The sequence below is a fragment of the Ceratotherium simum genome, chromosome 12, assembly GCF_057802395.1.
Source record: "Ceratotherium simum simum isolate JZ-2026a chromosome 12, ASM5780239v1, whole genome shotgun sequence".
Classification (NCBI taxonomy): domain Eukaryota; kingdom Metazoa; phylum Chordata; class Mammalia; order Perissodactyla; family Rhinocerotidae; genus Ceratotherium; species Ceratotherium simum.
The window spans coordinates 6,169,386-6,187,356 of NC_141911.1; the positions used below are offsets into that span (position 1 = coordinate 6,169,386).

A 17,971-nucleotide genomic window follows, 5' to 3' on the forward strand; every position below is an offset into this window, starting at 1 on the left:
TACAGTATTGGTAAGTAGCACAGGTTAGTGGTTAAGAGAACAATCTTGGAATAAGACAGCTGGGATTGGACCTAGCTTGATGACCTTGGGTAGCAGGATTCTCATCTGTATAGCTGAGCTGCTAATAGAACCAGCATAATGGGAAAAGGTGGTGATTATATGAGCTCATAAGACAGGGCCTGGTCCTACATGCTCAATAGATGACAGATGTGGTTACTGAATTACTATCGTCATTTTTTCCTCACTAGTTTTATCTGATGATGGAACTTACAGGAGACTTCTTAACCAGCAATCAAATGTTTAGCCCAGATTCTGCGAAGAACCATAGGAACAATACTGAAAAGCTGTGCTCATCTACCCCCATATTCTCAATGACCTGCCATCGGCTCACGCATCATGACTTTTCACTTGTTTCTGTGGATGGTGCAGATTTTACAATTATAGACAATGGCAATTCCACCCCCAAGTGCCATGCTCCAGACTATCTCTCCCTGCATCCTCAAGACAGCCAAATAGTACCTGCACAGCCAATAACCATGGTCCCACTGGGTGCCTCTACCAGGATTATTTTTCTGCACTTCCAGTTCTCTGTAGAAAAATCTGTGAGAGGAGTAGAGGATCTGCTCCCCTCTAAGCCTCGGCTGGCATACCGCCTCTAGGTCTTAAATGAGACAGAGGCAATTGGACCTCTCCAGATGAGCTATATCCTCATGTGGGTCTCTCAATTCCGCAGCAGCAAGCTGCACTTTAGCAAAACATGGTTAGAGGAAAATAGACCTGCAAAGTCACATGTGTGAAGAAAATGTGTTGTTTTTCAGAGCCCTGATGTTGTTTATGCTGTACTTGGCAGCAACTACCATGGGGAGCTGATTATTGCATTTTGGCTAATTATACCAGGTAAGTTACATCTAATAAGCTTAGGTTTATTACGGTGGTGCGCCCTTGGATATGGGAACCATCAACGGTTGGACCATGGACCACAGTATGTGTATGGTGGGGTAGGGGCTAAAGGAAGGGAGGATGGCTACAGTCTCCCTTCTTACCTCCTGCTTTTTGAGTCTCCTTCTAGAAAGTTCCACCTAAGAGTAAATACTATTTTGTTTGTGGTGTAATGACTCAGTTTCATAAGAACTGTCCCATGTGTGGAGCACTTTAGAAGCCAGAAAGTCTCTGCAACAGCCTGACAAGCAGAATTCAGGTTTCCCAAACTCATTTCTTTGTTTAACATACAGATTCCCAGGCCATCCCAGAAGAGTGTGATTCAGTATGTCTGGAATGGGGCCAAGCATGATTCTCATGCTCAGCCAAATTAGGGAAACACCTATGGGTAATAGTATAATTAGTACCAGAGCTTAACAGATGAGGAAAGTGAGGCTCAGAGAGGTTAGGTGACTTGAGGAAAGGACAAACAAGTCATTGATGACACAGCTGGGATCCCAAAGCAGGTCTTCCGGCTGAGTCCAGCATGTCTCCTCTTAGATCCCATCCTATGCTGGGTGCTCACTCTGTCCCCACTAAAGCCCTCTAGGTTTCAAGTTTTTCCTTTTCTCTGGAATGAAGATTTTATTTTCCACCTCACCACCAGACCTGAGTATTTTGTCAAGGCCTATATCGGCCTCTGACGCACTATCCTGTAGCTAAGCACTAGGTGCGACTGGAGGAGCTGATTCCCAAGAGGCTCAGGAGGCCAGGCATCTGGAATGCCCAGAGGTGTCTGTCACCTCCCAGGGAGAAGGCCATGATTCTCCAGGCTCACTGCTCTAAGGTAGAGCAGTCCCATCTTCAGTCACCTATGGAAGCCACTGCCTTTCCAGCCGTTGGACTAAGATTCCCCCACAGGTTGTAAATTAGCTTTCCACATCAGTGGCTGCTTGTTGAGTGGACAAGACAAGAGACTATCAACTCCATTTCCTGTGGCGTCTGGAACCCTCCATGGATAACATCACCACATGTCTCCAACAGCCTGAGTCACATGAGGCCCAGTAACCTCAAGGTGGAAGTTTTCAGAGAGAGTGACTCGCCTCCTAGCCATCCTGGACAGTGTGTGTATTTCTGTTTTCTTCTCTGATTGTGAAAGAATATACTACTTCGTCCCCACTCTTCTCACCCCTGTCTGCCTCCCAAAGTCCTTCCTACTCAAAGGCAGGCTTCTGGAAGAAGCCTCACTGCTTTCCTGGCTGGAAATACTTTCTTTGTACCTGAAGAATCAAGTTTACCAATGTATGCTGTTTCAGCATTTAAACATGTGACATTAATTTTCTTATATTTTATTAATTTTAATTAAAAATTACTTAATTTTATTAGAAAATAACAAGTATAAGTAAGAAAAATGAAAAAAATAAAATAATAACACCAATACCCAGAAACCACCATTGTAGACATCTTGGTATGCAGCCTTCCATACCTTACTTGGGTTTTTTATGCAACTATTCTTTTTTCATATATATAAAAATTGGACCATACTGTGCATACAGTTTTTAAGCTTTTTTTTTTTAACCTCTATCACGGAAGTCTTTCAAGTAACTAAATATCCATCCAAAGCATTACTTTTAATGCCTAAAAAGTGTTTTGGTATAAGGGTGTTCCATTATTTATTTAATGAGTTCCCTAATGGACACTAAGGATGCTTTCAATTTTTCACTACTATAAACAGTGCTCCAATGAACAGCCTTCAGCCCAACTCAATCATTTCCTAAGTATACATTCCTAAAAGTAGAACTGTTGGGTCAGAGGGCACATATACTTTTAAGGCTAGTCTCAACACGGCACTCTCCTGGACCTACCACCGTCCTACAGTCGTGTGTTAGCAAGTCCCCACTTTCTTCTCATTTTCCCAACTCAGGTCTTTTCATTTGTTTAAAAAAAAATCTTTGCCAACCTGATGGGAAAAAATGTTATCCTACAGTTGCCTTAATTTGCATTTATTTGATTATTAATGTGGCTGGGATTTTAAAAAATATGTTTATTGCTTACTTGTGTTCCTTCCTGAATTAACTCCTGATGTTCCTTGTTAGCTTTTAATTTAGGTATTTTTCTTTTTCTCCTTAATTTGTAAGATATCTAACATTCGCCTCTTTATCCACAACGCCTAACATAGTGGTTGACAAATAGTAGGCATAAAATAAACTTTTGCTGAACAAACGAATGTATCTTTTTATCCATAAGATAATATCTTGTGTATAATAAATATATTCCCAGTTTGTCCTTTTCCTTTTGATTTAGTGACCAGCACTTTGACATGTGAAAATTCTTTTTCTGTAATCAAATATTCATGCTTGATGGTTTCTGTCCTTGGGGTCAAGATTAGCAAGGCTCGAGATTATAATAATTCTTTTAAATGTCTACTTTTTAATAAAAATATTTAATTCAAATATGTTTCAGTTTATGATATGAAATTAGATATCTAACCTTTTTTTTCATGCTTAACTAGTTCGCCCAACACCATTTGTTAAACATTCCATCTTTTCCACACTGACCTGAGGTACCTCCTCACCTATACAAGTGCTTAATTACTGACACTCTTCATATATACAAAGACTGTTTATTTTTAAATGTTCCCTTCTGTTGCATGACATTTCTACATGTTCCTAGAAAGCCCCATATTCTTTTAATCACTGAAACTTAAAATAGGTTTTAATGTCTGGTATGGCAAGCCTCTCTCATTTTTCAAAATGAGGGGGCCCATTTTAGCACCTTTACTGTTCCAGGTGAACTTTTGTAAAGTTTCCCCAAATATTTTGTTGGTACTTTGATTGGCATTGTGTTAAATTTATTCATTAATCGACATCTTTACAATATTAAATCGTCCCACCTCTCTGCCAGCTGGAAATATTGTGTCCTTCCTCTGAACTCCCTTAGCACTTTATACCTTTTTAAAAATCACTTTCTAAACTATACCCACCCAATTTTTCAAACCTGAAACCTGAGAGTCGTCCCCTCCCCTCCCGCCCCCAACCTTCACCCCAACCAATCCATCATCAGGGCCCATCAGTGCTACCTCCTAAATTTCATCCACTTCTGCCTGTCCCCACTGCCGGCACTCTAGTCCAAGCTAGACCAGGGCCACCATACTGGCCTCCAACTGACCTCCCCGAATCCACCCTGGCTTCCCAGCCATTCTTGACACTGCAGCCAGAATGATCTTTAGAAGGCAAATCCAACCATGGCACTCCCCAGCTTTAAAATCTTCCAACAGCTCCCCTTGGCACTTGGGGTAGAGCCAAACATGCAGGCCCCACCCTCCCTTCCAGCTTGAACCCAACCTCTCTTTAATGAATTCTTTCTGCTCTGTTCATAGTGGCCATCAAATATACCCCATGTTCTTTCCCACCCCAGGGCCTTTGCACATACTGTTTCCTGTGTTTGGACTGTTCTTAGCCTTCCCTATCATCTCAGTTTAAGAAGGTTTGATTTCCCTGGCAGATATTCCCAGCATCCTATACAACTTCTTTTTAGGATTCATCACATTTGTAATTCCTTGTTCAAGTCAGTCTTCATGATGATAACACTAACAGTAATAATAAGAATAATATTAATAATAAACACCTTTAGAGTAATAAGATATAGTTGCTCTCTATCCCAAGTGCTTTACATGCAGAAGTGTTTTAGACTTGGCTCATATCAGCTCTTGAGAGCAAGTTAAATATTCAGGAATTCTGTGAGTCGGGTGATGTCATATTGGTAGCTTGAAATCAGCCATGGTGAGAGTACCTGCACCATGGAAATCATCAAATGCTATAAACCAGTGCTTTCTTGCCCCCTCCCACCTTTCCCTGGAGAGCTGGTTGTTAAACCTTTACCAGCACACCACTGTTTCCATGCACTGTGTTTTTTATTCTGTGAGGTAAGTAGCCCATTTTAAGGATGGGGAAACTAAGAGGTTAAGTCACTTAGGCAAGATTTAAGAACTATTTAGAGGCAAGCCCAGCTGTATGTAGTTCGCATTTACGTCACTACACTATAACGTGAAGAAGGAAGGCGGCTACTGGTCTGACTTGTCTGCAGCGTCCCCAGCACACAGCACAGTGCTGAGCATAGGGGGGATGCTCAATCAATATTCGCCTCATGAATAAGACAGTAATGTCTCAGCACATCAGGAAATCAGAGCTATTTGCTGACACCACGGTGCTAGAGAAAAGACACCAGGTGGGACGGCCAGAGACCTGAGTCCTTGTTCTGACTCCACCTTGAATTCAGTGGGCAATTGTGAGCAAGTCACTTCTCCCCGGGTCTCGGTTTTCTCATCTGCAAGAGAGGAAGTTTGACCAGAGGATCTTCAATGTCTCATCATCTCTAAAATTCTTTGAATTTACACGTAACATAACATCTGTTATTTTCACGGTGATGTGGGCTCCTCTTTTACCAGGCACTGTGTTTCCACGAACTGTTCTATCTGGCAAGTTTCTACTTTGCTTTTGAAATGTCGCTTTATCATCACCTCCTCTGGAAAGCCTTCACTGATTCCCCTGTCAGCCACTCCCTGCTCAGGGCTCCTACAACCCCTTCTGCTTTTACATCTCTTATGAGACTCAACCCAATTATTGTAATCCACAAGTGTCTATCTCCCCTTCTAGAACTGTAAGCTGCTAGAGGCATACTGATATCAGTGATTTTGTGCCTTGAGCATAATTTGGAGCTGATGTTGGTTCAATGAATGTATGGATTACACTGATACCTGGGTCATACCTTCAGAGACTCAGATCTAACTGGTCTGGGGTCCAGCCTAAGCGTTGGTGATTTAAAGTGCAGCCCAGGGTGAGAACCTCTGCTTTCAGAGGAAATTTACACATGTACATGCACATACACACACATGCACGTGCACACAACACCTGACTCCAAAATTCTGTAGCCCCACTGTGTATCGAGGTTGTTTGTTACTTCGGAAGAGAGTTGAAGATGGTTGCAACGTGATTGTTATTAGTCCTCCCATCTCCTCACAGGCCAGACCTGTCATCCATATACAGTGGTCGCATTTGAGAAAACAGATGCCAGAGCCCTCTATGTGGGAGCGTCCTGGAGAGAGACCCGTTCCTCACCTGATGTCAGGGACAGCCCACGCTCCTGGTTTCCTCCTACCCCGCTGACCACTCCTTCCCAGTCTCCTTATCATCCTGAGCCCTAGGCACGTTGATGCTCCTGAGGCACCATCTTGAGACTTCCTCCATCCTACAGCTACACTCCCTCCCATCTCATCAGCTCAGTGGCTTTAAACCCTGTCTGGTTGCTGACTGCTCCTTTGTCTAACGTCCTCAGTGTCTTCCCCTCCAAGTCCCTTGTCCTTCCTGCCTTTCGTACCTCATCTCCCAACATTCTCTTCCCCACCAACACCACTCCAGCCACACTGGCATTCGTGCTTTTCCCTGCTGATGCCACGCTTGTTCCCACCTCTTGGTCTGTAATCTGGACACTCGTCCCCACTTCATTGACTGCCAGGTGCTGTTCTAGCGAACACTGGTGAACTATACAGAAAACACAGCCCTGACGGGTTCCAGGGACAGAGGCAAGGCAACATGAATGGAGAGGAGAGGTCAGAGGGATACAGAGGGAGGGGGGACAGATTTCCACGCTTGTGATAGTCTCCTCTCAATGGCCCTTCCTCAGAGAGGCCCTCCCTTATTCTCTATAGCTTACTTATCACTATCTTAAATTATATCATCTATTTTCTCTGTTGTCTGTCTCCCCCTCTAGAACTTAAGCTTTGTTAAGACAAGGGCCTTTATCTTGTCCACCTCTAAATCCCAGAGCCTAGGGTTGTGCCAGCCCATGGCAGGCATGTAATAAATACTCATTTGAATGAATGAATAAACTGTGTCCCTTTGGGAGCTCGAACAGTAAATATTTTATTGTGACTGCAATAGAATCTTCCATAGATCCACAAAAAAAAGAACCCAATCAAGACGTGCCTATCTCAAGAGAGAAAATTCAAAGGAGAAATTTTAAATAAATATACCTAAAAACTACCCTCTTCCATCTACTCCTGATTGATATCTAACCAGACGTTTACATTTAAACAAGAACAGGAGGCTGAGTACAAATGAGAGAGGGATACACTATAAAATAATATTATTAGAAATTCATAGCATGACTGATACATTTTCTTGGTTTATATATTTCTTTCTCTATATCCCTTATTTTCTGTTTCAAAGTACAATATCATAGTTGATCTCCCTGCCTTCAGTTGTTCCCCCAACTAACCCAGTCTTTATATCAACAGCATTCATTTTTCCTAAGAGAACGCCTTTGAGTTACTCTCCTGTGCATGGGAACCCTTAATGTCGTCTTATATCTTGCCAAATCAAGTACAAACTCCCATACAAGGCTTTCTTTTTTTTTTCATTTTTTAAAATTGTGGTAAAATACACACAAAATTTACCATCTTAAACCATTTCTAAATGTACAGTTCAGTAGTGTTAAGTCCATTCACATTGTTGTGCAACCAATCTCCAGAACTCTTTTCATCTTGCAAAAATGAAACTCTGTACCCACTAAACAACAACTCATTCTCCCTTCCCCCAACCCCTGACAACCACCATTTGACTTTCTGTCTCTATGAATTTGACCACTCTAGGTACCATTCAGGGCTTTTAAGTTATTTTTTGGTTTCCTTCCCTCCCATGCCTAGCTCATCTAGGCTAAATTCTGGTCTAAGTTCTACCCAAATGCATTGCCATAGCTGTTGAACCAGCCCTCACTCCTCCAGGGACCTGCTCACCTCACCCTCTGCACATTTGCACATGTATTCCCGTAGTTGGAATATTCTTCCTTCTTTTCTTTGCCTATCCAAATGTTCCCCATCCTTAAAAATAGTCTTCAATTTCCATCTCCTCCTTGAAACCCCATCCCACTACTCTAGGCCACACTAAACTCTCTCTTCCTGGAACTCATATTCCATTCATTGTAAATACCAAACATTTGAATATTCTAATTCTCCAGTTGTTCTGGGCAACATACCATTACCTCCTTCAAAAGTTTCTAAACTTCCAAATAAGGACCATGTCTTATTTGTGACTGTACCTTCCACCTAGAAAAAGTATTAAATACAAAGTAGACTTTCAACAGGTTGAACGAATACTTTCATAAAATTTTAAAATAATTTGATTCACTCTGCAGCATCATTGGGTAATTTTCTTGAATTCTTTTCAGGAAAATTTAGGTATAGCCAGCAACTTTGTCTAATTTTTCATCTGATTGCTTGGATAAAAGTCTGTTCCAGCACGATGCTAGCAGAGTTAAATTTATAAGGATGGATTCCTGAATGAGCTGCTATGACCCTCTCCCAGACTGTGCAGAAATTGTTTAAGTAGAATACAAATTTAGAATTGAGTCTACACTTCCTCATTCACCACCTGTCACCCAGTCCACTCTTCCCACACTACTAGAAAGACCTGGAAAAGTTGGAATGATTATAAAATGGGGAGACTGGGAATTAAAGCCAAGGTGAACCAGGAGCCAGTCTCCCTTGGAGTGGTTTTCTCACCCACCTGTGTAAATGAACCTCCCTGGAGCTCCTTTGCAGAACTGTTTGGATTTATAAGATAATGTCACTTCTACTACTCCGGGGATGTGCCGAGGAGGAGTCTGCACTCTGATGGCATGAGGAGTTATTAGCTGAGGAATGAACAGGCAGGAAAATAAAATACCTATTATACAAGTTATCACCGAGGATACTGAGGACACGAGCATCTCTCACTGTTACTCCCCTGGGGCAAAGTGGTGTACTCACGGCGCCCCAAACGCTCTGAAGGCCCTGTCCCTGTGTCTTACATGTTTCTCCCTCTCACCCTGGAATTTCTTCTCAACCCCACCTGTCTAGGTTCTGTCCTTCCTGCTAGCCCAGCTCAAGTCCCTCCCACCTCTTGTGCTGACTCCACCCCCATCCCTGTAATCACTCCCTCCTCCCAATTCCTACACTGCTATGACCTTACATATTGATTTGGCAATTTCCATATCAATTTAGCACCGCTACTTATCTTTTTGTAATGTGTCTTGTTGGTTTTCTCATTATGAAAGTAGAACATATCCTCTTTAGAAAATTTGGAAATTACAGAAAAATATAAAGAAAAATATTAACATTGCATAGCCCAGAGACAACCATTATTAATCTTTGGTCTGTTTCCAGTACTTTTCTATGGATGTGTGTTATATAATTAGATTTTAAATCCATAGACACTGTTGTCCTGATTTTTTTCCCCTTAGCATTGTAGTGCAAGCATGCTCCCTACTCCTGTGTCATTAGAATTTTTTCAAAACATAATTTTTAATGGTAGAATGATATTCCATCATTTATTTAACCATTCTCCTATTATCCAATATTATAAATAACACTACAATGATTATTTATCTTTTTAAGGGATCCATGACTGCAATAAATTGTAGTTTACATGTCTTTTAATCCTTGGCTCCCTGCTCATAGTAGGTACTCAATAATGTGTGTTCATGTTGCTGGTGCTCCAGGAATTACTAGTTTTTCCAAATCAAAATAATCTCTGGGCCAAAGAAAGTCAGCGAAGCAAGTTGCCTTTGCCTACCTCGCTCCATACAAGCATGGTCCCAAACACCACTTGGAGGCCGTCAAAGAAGTTGTCCCCAATGATGATGACCATGGCTCCTCCTGTGGTCCAGCCTTCACTTGGGCTAATGGCTTTGATGCAGGGGGTAGCTAAGAAGATAGGGAAGAAAAAGTCAGGTCTGTCCTTTGGTGGTTGAAGTTTGGAGTTTTGGGGATTGGCTGCGCTTGAAAACTGTTGGTCATTCCAAGAAGTTCAAGTTGAGCTGTGCTGACTTGCCATCATTCCCTAATTGGTTGTTGCTTTTCACCAGGTCATTAAAGCCTAATGAGTTGACCACTATGTATGAAAACACAGAACACTTAGCTAATTGTGCAAAGGGTGTTTTTAAAACTCTGTTGTTTTTCCCCATATTTTTATAAGTTGATCACACTGGAAATGTGTAAATCCCTTTTCTCTCCCCACCTCCTCTGCCCCAAGATGTGAAGATTTACAAGGCCTGTTAATGTGCTAGAGAGAGAAGCAGAAAGCAAAATCTACCACAATTGAAGGTTTTTTTCACCTCTATCAAGAGACAATTTCTAATCACTTTCCTAACTTTGTAGGGAGGATTTTCCCCCTTCTTCCATATGTTCAAGGCCTCTGGACTTTATATCCCAACAGGAACCCAATATGGTTTTCAGGCCATAACTAAAGTCAATCCATCACTCCATTTCCAAAGTTGACAGGGTCAAAGGTGGAGGAGAACTTTGGCAGGACTCCAAAAACATGAGACCCCTTTGAACAGCCAGTCAATCACATCCAATCAGTCAAAAGAAACTGGATGGGTTCCTAGTTCTGAACCCTGGGATTTTCTTCTCCCCTTTCAGTGCCCACTGTGGGAGAATTAACACCACTCCAAATTCTTTACTGATTCAATCATTTTCTTTCAGTTCATTAATTCCTATTTAAAATGATACAAGACACATTTCAAGGGCCGAGTTGGGGTGGGGGCTGGTGGGCAGTATTTAGCAAAACATCACCCCAAAATAGCAGCCTAGCTTAGCCCTTCATTCTATGTGACCAGGCCTTCCTACCCCAGTGTGTCGTGGAGTATGGAGGGAAGGAGAAGGACTTCGATGGAATTTCTTCACGTTTGTCAGGTATCTTTCTCAATATACTTTAATTTTTCATACAACTTGAAGTTTAACAGTTACCGGTATTTCTAGTTACTTTAATGCATTTTGGAAAACTACCCAGAGCAGACCATGATTTCTTCTTGTCCAAGCAAACAAAAATCAATTAGTGTCAGTTTCATTCTGTACATTGTTTTGTCTTGCCCACGATCTGTTTAAGGGCACATCTGACACTTATTCATACATGTCTCGCTCTGTAATGTGCCTGTTTAACCAAGATGTCACAGGCCTATATTTGCCTAAAATGCCCATCTAGCAAAAAGAAAATCACAGAACTGAATGGAAGAGACAGCGGGCACAGGGGCCTGAACATCGGCTGGGAGACATGTGGGGGTTACAACAGCAGGCGAGAGTCCACGTTTATAGCTTCCTTTTAAAACCCACATGGTCTTCTGTAGTTTCTCCACTCCTACCCCGTGACGTAAATTTGAAATTCAGACAAGGAAGTTTGTGGAGAACTTCCATTGTCTACCATTCTCAGCCCACAGCAGACAGCCCTACCTTCCGACGGGTCCAGTCTTCTTGCTCTCCGCCCGTGCTTCGAGTTGTTATGAACAAACATATTGTCGGAAACAGCCAGTACATGCCCATCCACATTCACCGTTGTTGACAACACAACCTGCATATTTAAGGTAAAGGTGGGGATGGAGTTAGTTTCACACAAAGTAGTACAAGCAGCAGAATTCTTTTTTGCCAGACTTCCACATGGCTAATGAGAGACGGCACAGAATGTGGGGACAGGGCCATGCTCGCAGCATCTCAACAGGTCATCCTCCTCCTGTAATTATGGCAGAGCTTTACGGAAAAAGAGGCTGCCCTTTGCCCATTTGTTGTCATATATTTGTATTCAAACTATGCCCAGGTGTTGAAGCGGGGAAACTGGCCCTCTGCCCGCTGGTTCTAGAAACCTAGTGCACTATCAGAGGACTTGGATGATCACTCCCAGTTGACCCTCAAGCAGCAGTCACAACGAGGAGCCAAGTGTGTGCGAACAGGAACCTAAGATCTAAACACTAGCTGGGAAGTCATTTCTCCAAGCTCAAGAATGGGTTCTTGCACTTCTGCTGTGTGCTCGGGTAATGCTGGGCATGGACATGCTGCTCCATGAGTTGTTTGTGGTGTCCCCGCCCACTAGAGAGCAGTGGCAAAGATGCTCAGATTTTTGGTGAAAAGATAAGGTTGCTGGAATTCAGTGTTGAAAATGCAGGACATTTAGCTTCTCACCAGAGGACAGGGAAGAGACGGGTGTGGAGTAGTGGGAGAGCACGGATTTGGAGTAGGAGAGAACTAACTCAAATCCCACACCTGCTTCTTCCGAACTTGTAACTTTGGACAAATTACTTAACTCATCTATAAAACATAAACAACAACGCCTATCTTGAGGGCTGAATGAGATAAAATGAGATCATGCACGTAAAGCATTTGGTGCAGGGCCTGGCACGTGCCAAATTAGGATGAGTTCCCGTCCTAATTGCCTAGCCTCTGCCTTGTTTGACTAGTCAATAGGACAGAAGACGATATTCACTGAGCCCCTCCCATAGTCGAAGCTCTATGGAAGGCTCTAGAAAGGGGAAGACAGGGGCTACGTATGTGCCAAAAGTTACAAAGCATGGCCCCTACCCACATAGAGCTTACTTTCAGGCTGGACAAACAGAGCTGACACATAAAACAAGTAGCACACAGAAAGGAACTGAATTGAGTTCTGTGTGTGCTGCACATCAGGAGTGCAGGAGAAGTTCAAAGAGGCGATCAGCCAAGGCTGGAGCAGTCAGAAAGCGCAGCAGAAGTGAGTGGATTTGAACGTACCCACCACCTACTTACTTGACCTGGGAAGTGAGCCATCCTAGATGTGAGCCTACTTGTCATTATGCATGGCAATTATTTTTTTGAGAAAGGAACTTGTTATATACATATTCATGCATATGTATAGACCTTTTGAGGAAAGGGATTGAATAGGTACATAATGAGGAGCTGTGTTTAAAAATGACACATCCTGTCTACTCCCAAATTAAATTTGTTGATATTCTACTTATAATTTTTCTGCCACCCCTTCCTTACTTATTAATAAAGGGGGGGGATCTTGACCCTGTCTTACTTCCCAATATGAAATAAAATTCATTAGATGGCACTTAAATTTTTTTTCTATGAATAATTTCAAGCAAACAAAATAAATAGATTAGTATAATGAATCCCCCTTTATAGGTGAAATTTACATGATTGAAATGCACAAATCTTAGCTGCACCATTTTGACAAATGGATACATCCAGGTAATCCATACCATCTCCCAATATAGAACATTTCCATCTCCCGAGAAAGTCATCTTGTGTCTCTTCTCAGTCAGTCCTACCCACTGCGCCCCACCAAGGCAACATTCTTCTGATTTTTTTAACTTTAGAGTTTTAGACGGTATCTTTCAAATTTATATATATATATATATACACATATATATTTTTTTAATATAATAGGGGTTTGGGAGAACCCCTAAAACCATGAGTCCACAAAGTATTTCAACTAGCCTGGTGCCATGGGCATAATAGTAGAATACAGGAAGTTTTACACAGATATAAGTGGGCTTCAGTCAATCAACCCGAAAGCATTCACTGAGTTCCTGCTACATGTCAGGTATTGTGTCAGGCCCTGGACGTTCAAAGACACAGAAAAATGTGTTCCTAGTCAGTTACATGTCTCTCCCACACTTCAATTCCTCAGTTGTGAATGCACTACAGGTATGGTAGCTACAGGTACAGTAGCTACAGGTACAGGTACGGTGTCCCTGCCTCTCTATGACATCAGAATGACCGTAAAGGAACTTCAGTTGTCATTCAGAAAATTATTATCAATATAATTGCTCACAATTCAGGGATGCAGCCTGTCTAGCTCCAGGTCTGTTTTGAATTGTGTCTATGTTAACATGTTAAGAGTCTGGGCAAAGTCCTTCCAGAAAGTTCCTGTCATGTGGTGGCCACCATAAGACCGAGATATGCATCCCTCTCCACAAGTGCACAGAGGCACGAGTTCTTATCAGGGCCACCTCAGCAGAGCACAAGATGGTATCGTAGTCAAAGGGAGAGAGAGGCTGAGTCTCCTGGTCAGGGGTTAAGATGAACGTGAAGGTTGAAAGCATCACCTCTGCATATGCTTGCCCTCTGAAAATAATAGGAGAAGGTGGAGAAAAAAGAGGAATTAGACCACTTTTATAAATTGTGTGCGTGAATGGATTTTCAAAGACATAGCTATCATCTCTGGAAACAAACAAAAATGAGAGGGCGCTTTGGGCTTTAATTGTTAATGGGCTGTACTAGGCACACTGAGGGGAACCCAGGCCTGCCTGAGGATTCTGTGGATGTGAAGAGCCTTCTCCCTGAGACCACTTTAACTCATTCCACAAGCTTCTTGTCACACTGTACTTTAATGCTCCTTGTGCATTCCTGCCACAAAATATGGGGCTTTCTCGAGCCAGCTGATTTCATCATCGTCCATTTGGGTGGAGTGAGACTCAGTTCCAAAGTGAACATTTCCCGAATGACATACCCTGATGGTTCAGATGCACTTCATTATTTTCTATTAACAATGGAAATAAATTTTAATCTCTTGCTGGCTAGCACTGGCCTCTCATGACAGCAAGGGAATTAACCTGAATTATTTCAGTGTCTGCAAAATTTATTACAAGATTTTAAATTATGTCCAAATGTATGTGCATGTGCGTATATATATATATATAGATATGAGACAAGTTCCCGTTTTTAATATCCTAAATATCTTAGACTGTGAGGTATCTAGAAGAGACTGCCAATTAAACTGAATTTGCAAAATGTAAAGGATTTAATTCACAAACTCCACCACATGAAACCAGATGTGTTTAGCTGTTGTTCTTATACATGGAGACACACAAATATTGACTTTTACATACATTCACTCTACTTCTGGAAGAATGAACTGCATTATGGAGGTGAAGATACATTTGGTACATTCAAAGCTTCGAATTTAACTTTCTTCACTGTTTTCTGATGAATGATGACAACAATGATATTATTCTATTCAGAGAAGTTAAAGTTTCTGAATGTTTGAAGACTAAAGGAAGTGGAATGTGCATTCCAGCATCGTCTCACTCCCAGGCCTTCCCCTTCCACAAGCCAACTTCTTTCCCCTAGTGAGTATTTCCTGGGTCATGAAGGCTGACCTTTTCCATCTGGAATCAATCAGTCAACCCCTGACAACTTCCTGAAACACCTCACTCCATTTCCTGTTCTCTCCCCCTTCTCTCTTTCCCCCTGGTTTGCTTCACTCTTCAAAACTGCAGGCCACAGCAGCTTAATGTTAGAGGGTCAGACACAGTTAGACTCCAAAACACTACACAAGGACACCTTTGACCTTCAAAAATCTTTACATCTTAGCTAAACAAATCAAGGTCAACATTTCTTACCATTACCTTGTTAACTATTTGTATGCATCTTTGCCAACGATCTTCTGATCATATAACCATCAATACCACTTGTTCTCCTAAGATCATAAACTAATCTGTTTTAGAACTAGCAAGTTTAGTATTGACAAAGGGTGCCATTTGGAGGTACCTGAAACTAAAAATCAAGAGTATTATAACAAACATTTGCAGAGTATTCCATACAAAAGAACTTCTATGCCTCATCAGTGTCTCCTATCACCTAAACCTGATACCTAGTCATTTCTAAAGCTGTCAGGCTCTCTTGGCACTACCATTCTGCTGGCACAGCCCGAAAGGATGCCAATTAGGAATACAGATGTCCATAATTTGTGTGGGATGGACCCCCGGTTTTTGCTGTTGACACTGGTGACAGCTTTCATTCGTTTCTCATAGTTGGTATATCCGTATTTCAGCTCAAAGCTCCAATAGGAAAGACTGTCGATCTGAAAACTAAACCATTGTGGATTATAGCTCTCCTCAACTGATACATTTCAATTCCACACAAAAGCAACAACAAATTATATTCATGTAAACGTTATTTATGATATGGTACCTTTAAGCCGAGATTCCAAGAAAGAGAAGTAGGGATCAAATGAAATTGCTTGCATTTTTTAAAGTGAAAGTAGTTTTTCACTTTTTGCAATTCCTTATTTTGCTTAGTGTGGTCTCTAATTTTTGGTGAGGCCAGATCAATAAACATAGACCAACTGGAGAGTAACGGTGCAGTTTAATTTTGAATCATCCAATTAAATGGCAGTTTTAGCGGATTATACAGAAATAGAATCATGAATAAAAAGTTTGTATCTCCTCTTGAAAAATACAAGTTTTAAGAACAAAATCTACAACCGTGTTAGCAATCTGTTAAAAGTACTCAAGACAACTGATTGGCTTTCTCAAATTATATTTTTCTTCTCATTACCCCAAAGTACTCCCACGTCCCTCACTCTAATAATTTATACAAAGCAGGAGCTGAGTTGTAAAGAGCTTTTTCCTGCCTATAAAAGGCCACGGTGGGAGTTACCCTTTAGGTGGACACATCCGTTAATCTGCCTGTACAACTCATTTTCCAGCTGAGGAACTGTTTCATTGGTATCAGAATGATAGCATGTGGCATGGAGATTTTTACCAAACCTACTTATTCCCACTCTTGGGTTATTTGTATGCCTCACTCTGAAATGTCTCTGGCTTTTTGGAACATCACACTTTTGTTTTTTAAAATATCTATCTTTCTCAAGGCTCTAATTGTATGATTTAGTTGAGTTATATAAGTCAGAGGAATGACCAGCTTGCAGCCTACTCCCAGCCAGCCTGTCTCAGCTCATACCCAGGTGTTCCTACAAAGACTATGTCTCACACAAGAGGGTAAAAGAAAAAGAGAAGTCAAAATGAAAAATGTGTGGAACGACTAAATGATCTGCTCTTTGAAACAGACAAGAATCCCAGTGTCTGTAGTCGCTGGAGAATAATTACATTGGTTAGAAACCTCCCCATATGGATCAGAGTTCTTGCTTTGAAAACACACCAAATTCTACCATTAGTCAGACACATTTCCCCTCCATTTCACTGAGGGTCATGCACCTCCTCGCTGACTGTGGGACCTTTGGTAGTTTAATCTGAGTAAAGCTACAATATGTAGCATTTATAGCACATTCAATGGGGAAGACTCTCTGATACCTACTTACAAACACACATATACCAAGCTAAATAAAATGGTCTCGAAAATTCCTGTTATTTTGCCAAGTATGGAAAAAAATTCTTTATGACATTTTACATCTGGAAATGGAATTAAATTCATGATGTGCTTTTCCCTTACAACTGTTCAGTTGCTATATATGTTATTTCAGCTTTCCCAAAGCATACCTATTATGTGGGATTTTATTTTCCACCTGTGGAAGGAGGAAAGAGACATAGAGACCATTAAAGGGACAGAGAAAATCAAGACAGACTTCTGGTTGTTGTGGGCAACCAAGTGTGGAGTCCATATCTCGAGAAGAAATACCCTGCTGGTGTTTTTATGCACTGGCTAATTCTCACTTTTGACAAGGGAAATCTGATGAAACAATTTTGTCTAAGCCTCCACTAATTCAACCCAGGCTAACAACAAACAAATTGACTACTACAAATTGTTTCTCCCTACCACTTTATTCTTGGCACATGCCATATTTTCAAACCAGATTTAAAGCCCAGATTCTTCTTTGTTACTGGACTCCAGAGTCTCCAAAATTACCTTTAAACACCTACCCCACAAGTATGGATTTTGTCATCCTTTTTTTTTTTTTTAAAGGAATTCCCAGAATTCTTAGCAGTCGCTGTTGTTTCATATTCCCTAAGGCTAAATTTTCTTTTCAGTTAAATATCAAGTACCAAACGAGAGAACACAAAGTTGATTGCTGCTGGGACAGATGTGGGGCATTCTGGGGTTGCTCACACCAAGGGAGGGGGGACCGTGGAATGAATGATATAGCTCCTGAGAAGATACTTTTTTAAAAAAATTATTTTATTGAGGTCATATTGGCTTATAATGTTGTGTAAATTTCAGGTGTACATTATTATATTTCAGTTTCCGTGTAGACTGCATTGCATTCAGAATATACTTTCTTAAGTAACCAGACAGTGCTGTGTTTCAATCAGTCAAAGGTATTCTTTGCCACTCTCAGGCACTGTGCTACATGCAACGGAGGCTTACAGAAAACACTGTCTCTACCTCAAGGAGCTTCCCATGTAGGTGATGAAGCACAGCAAACACTACACATAACCAGAAAATATTACTATACAGTAATACACAATCGAGGACTAAATTGTGTAGCCATTGTATACTCTAGGAGTCCAAAGGTGAAAAAAATTAACC

At 41.4% G+C, this 17,971-nt stretch overlaps 1 protein-coding gene across 6 annotated transcripts in view; it reads right to left on the minus strand.

The window, feature by feature from the left end:
* EBF2 (EBF transcription factor 2) overlaps positions 1–17,971 on the minus strand; it is a 188,306-nt gene that overhangs the window by 30,974 nt on the left and 139,361 nt on the right. For 4 of the 6 annotated variants that reach the window (XM_087437221.1, XM_087437223.1, XM_004433568.3 and 1 more), the window contains 3 exons: positions 11,183–11,300; positions 9,528–9,658; positions 8,481–8,607 (listed from right to left, as the gene is read on the minus strand). In XM_087437221.1, the coding sequence (XP_087293347.1) occupies positions 8,481–8,607; positions 9,528–9,658; positions 11,183–11,300 (376 nt within the window). Of the gene's footprint in view, positions 1–8,480; positions 8,608–9,527; positions 9,673–11,178; positions 11,301–17,971 lie in introns of all 6 variants that reach the window. The other 2 variants (XM_087437222.1, XM_087437219.1) reach the window with 1 other exon arrangement.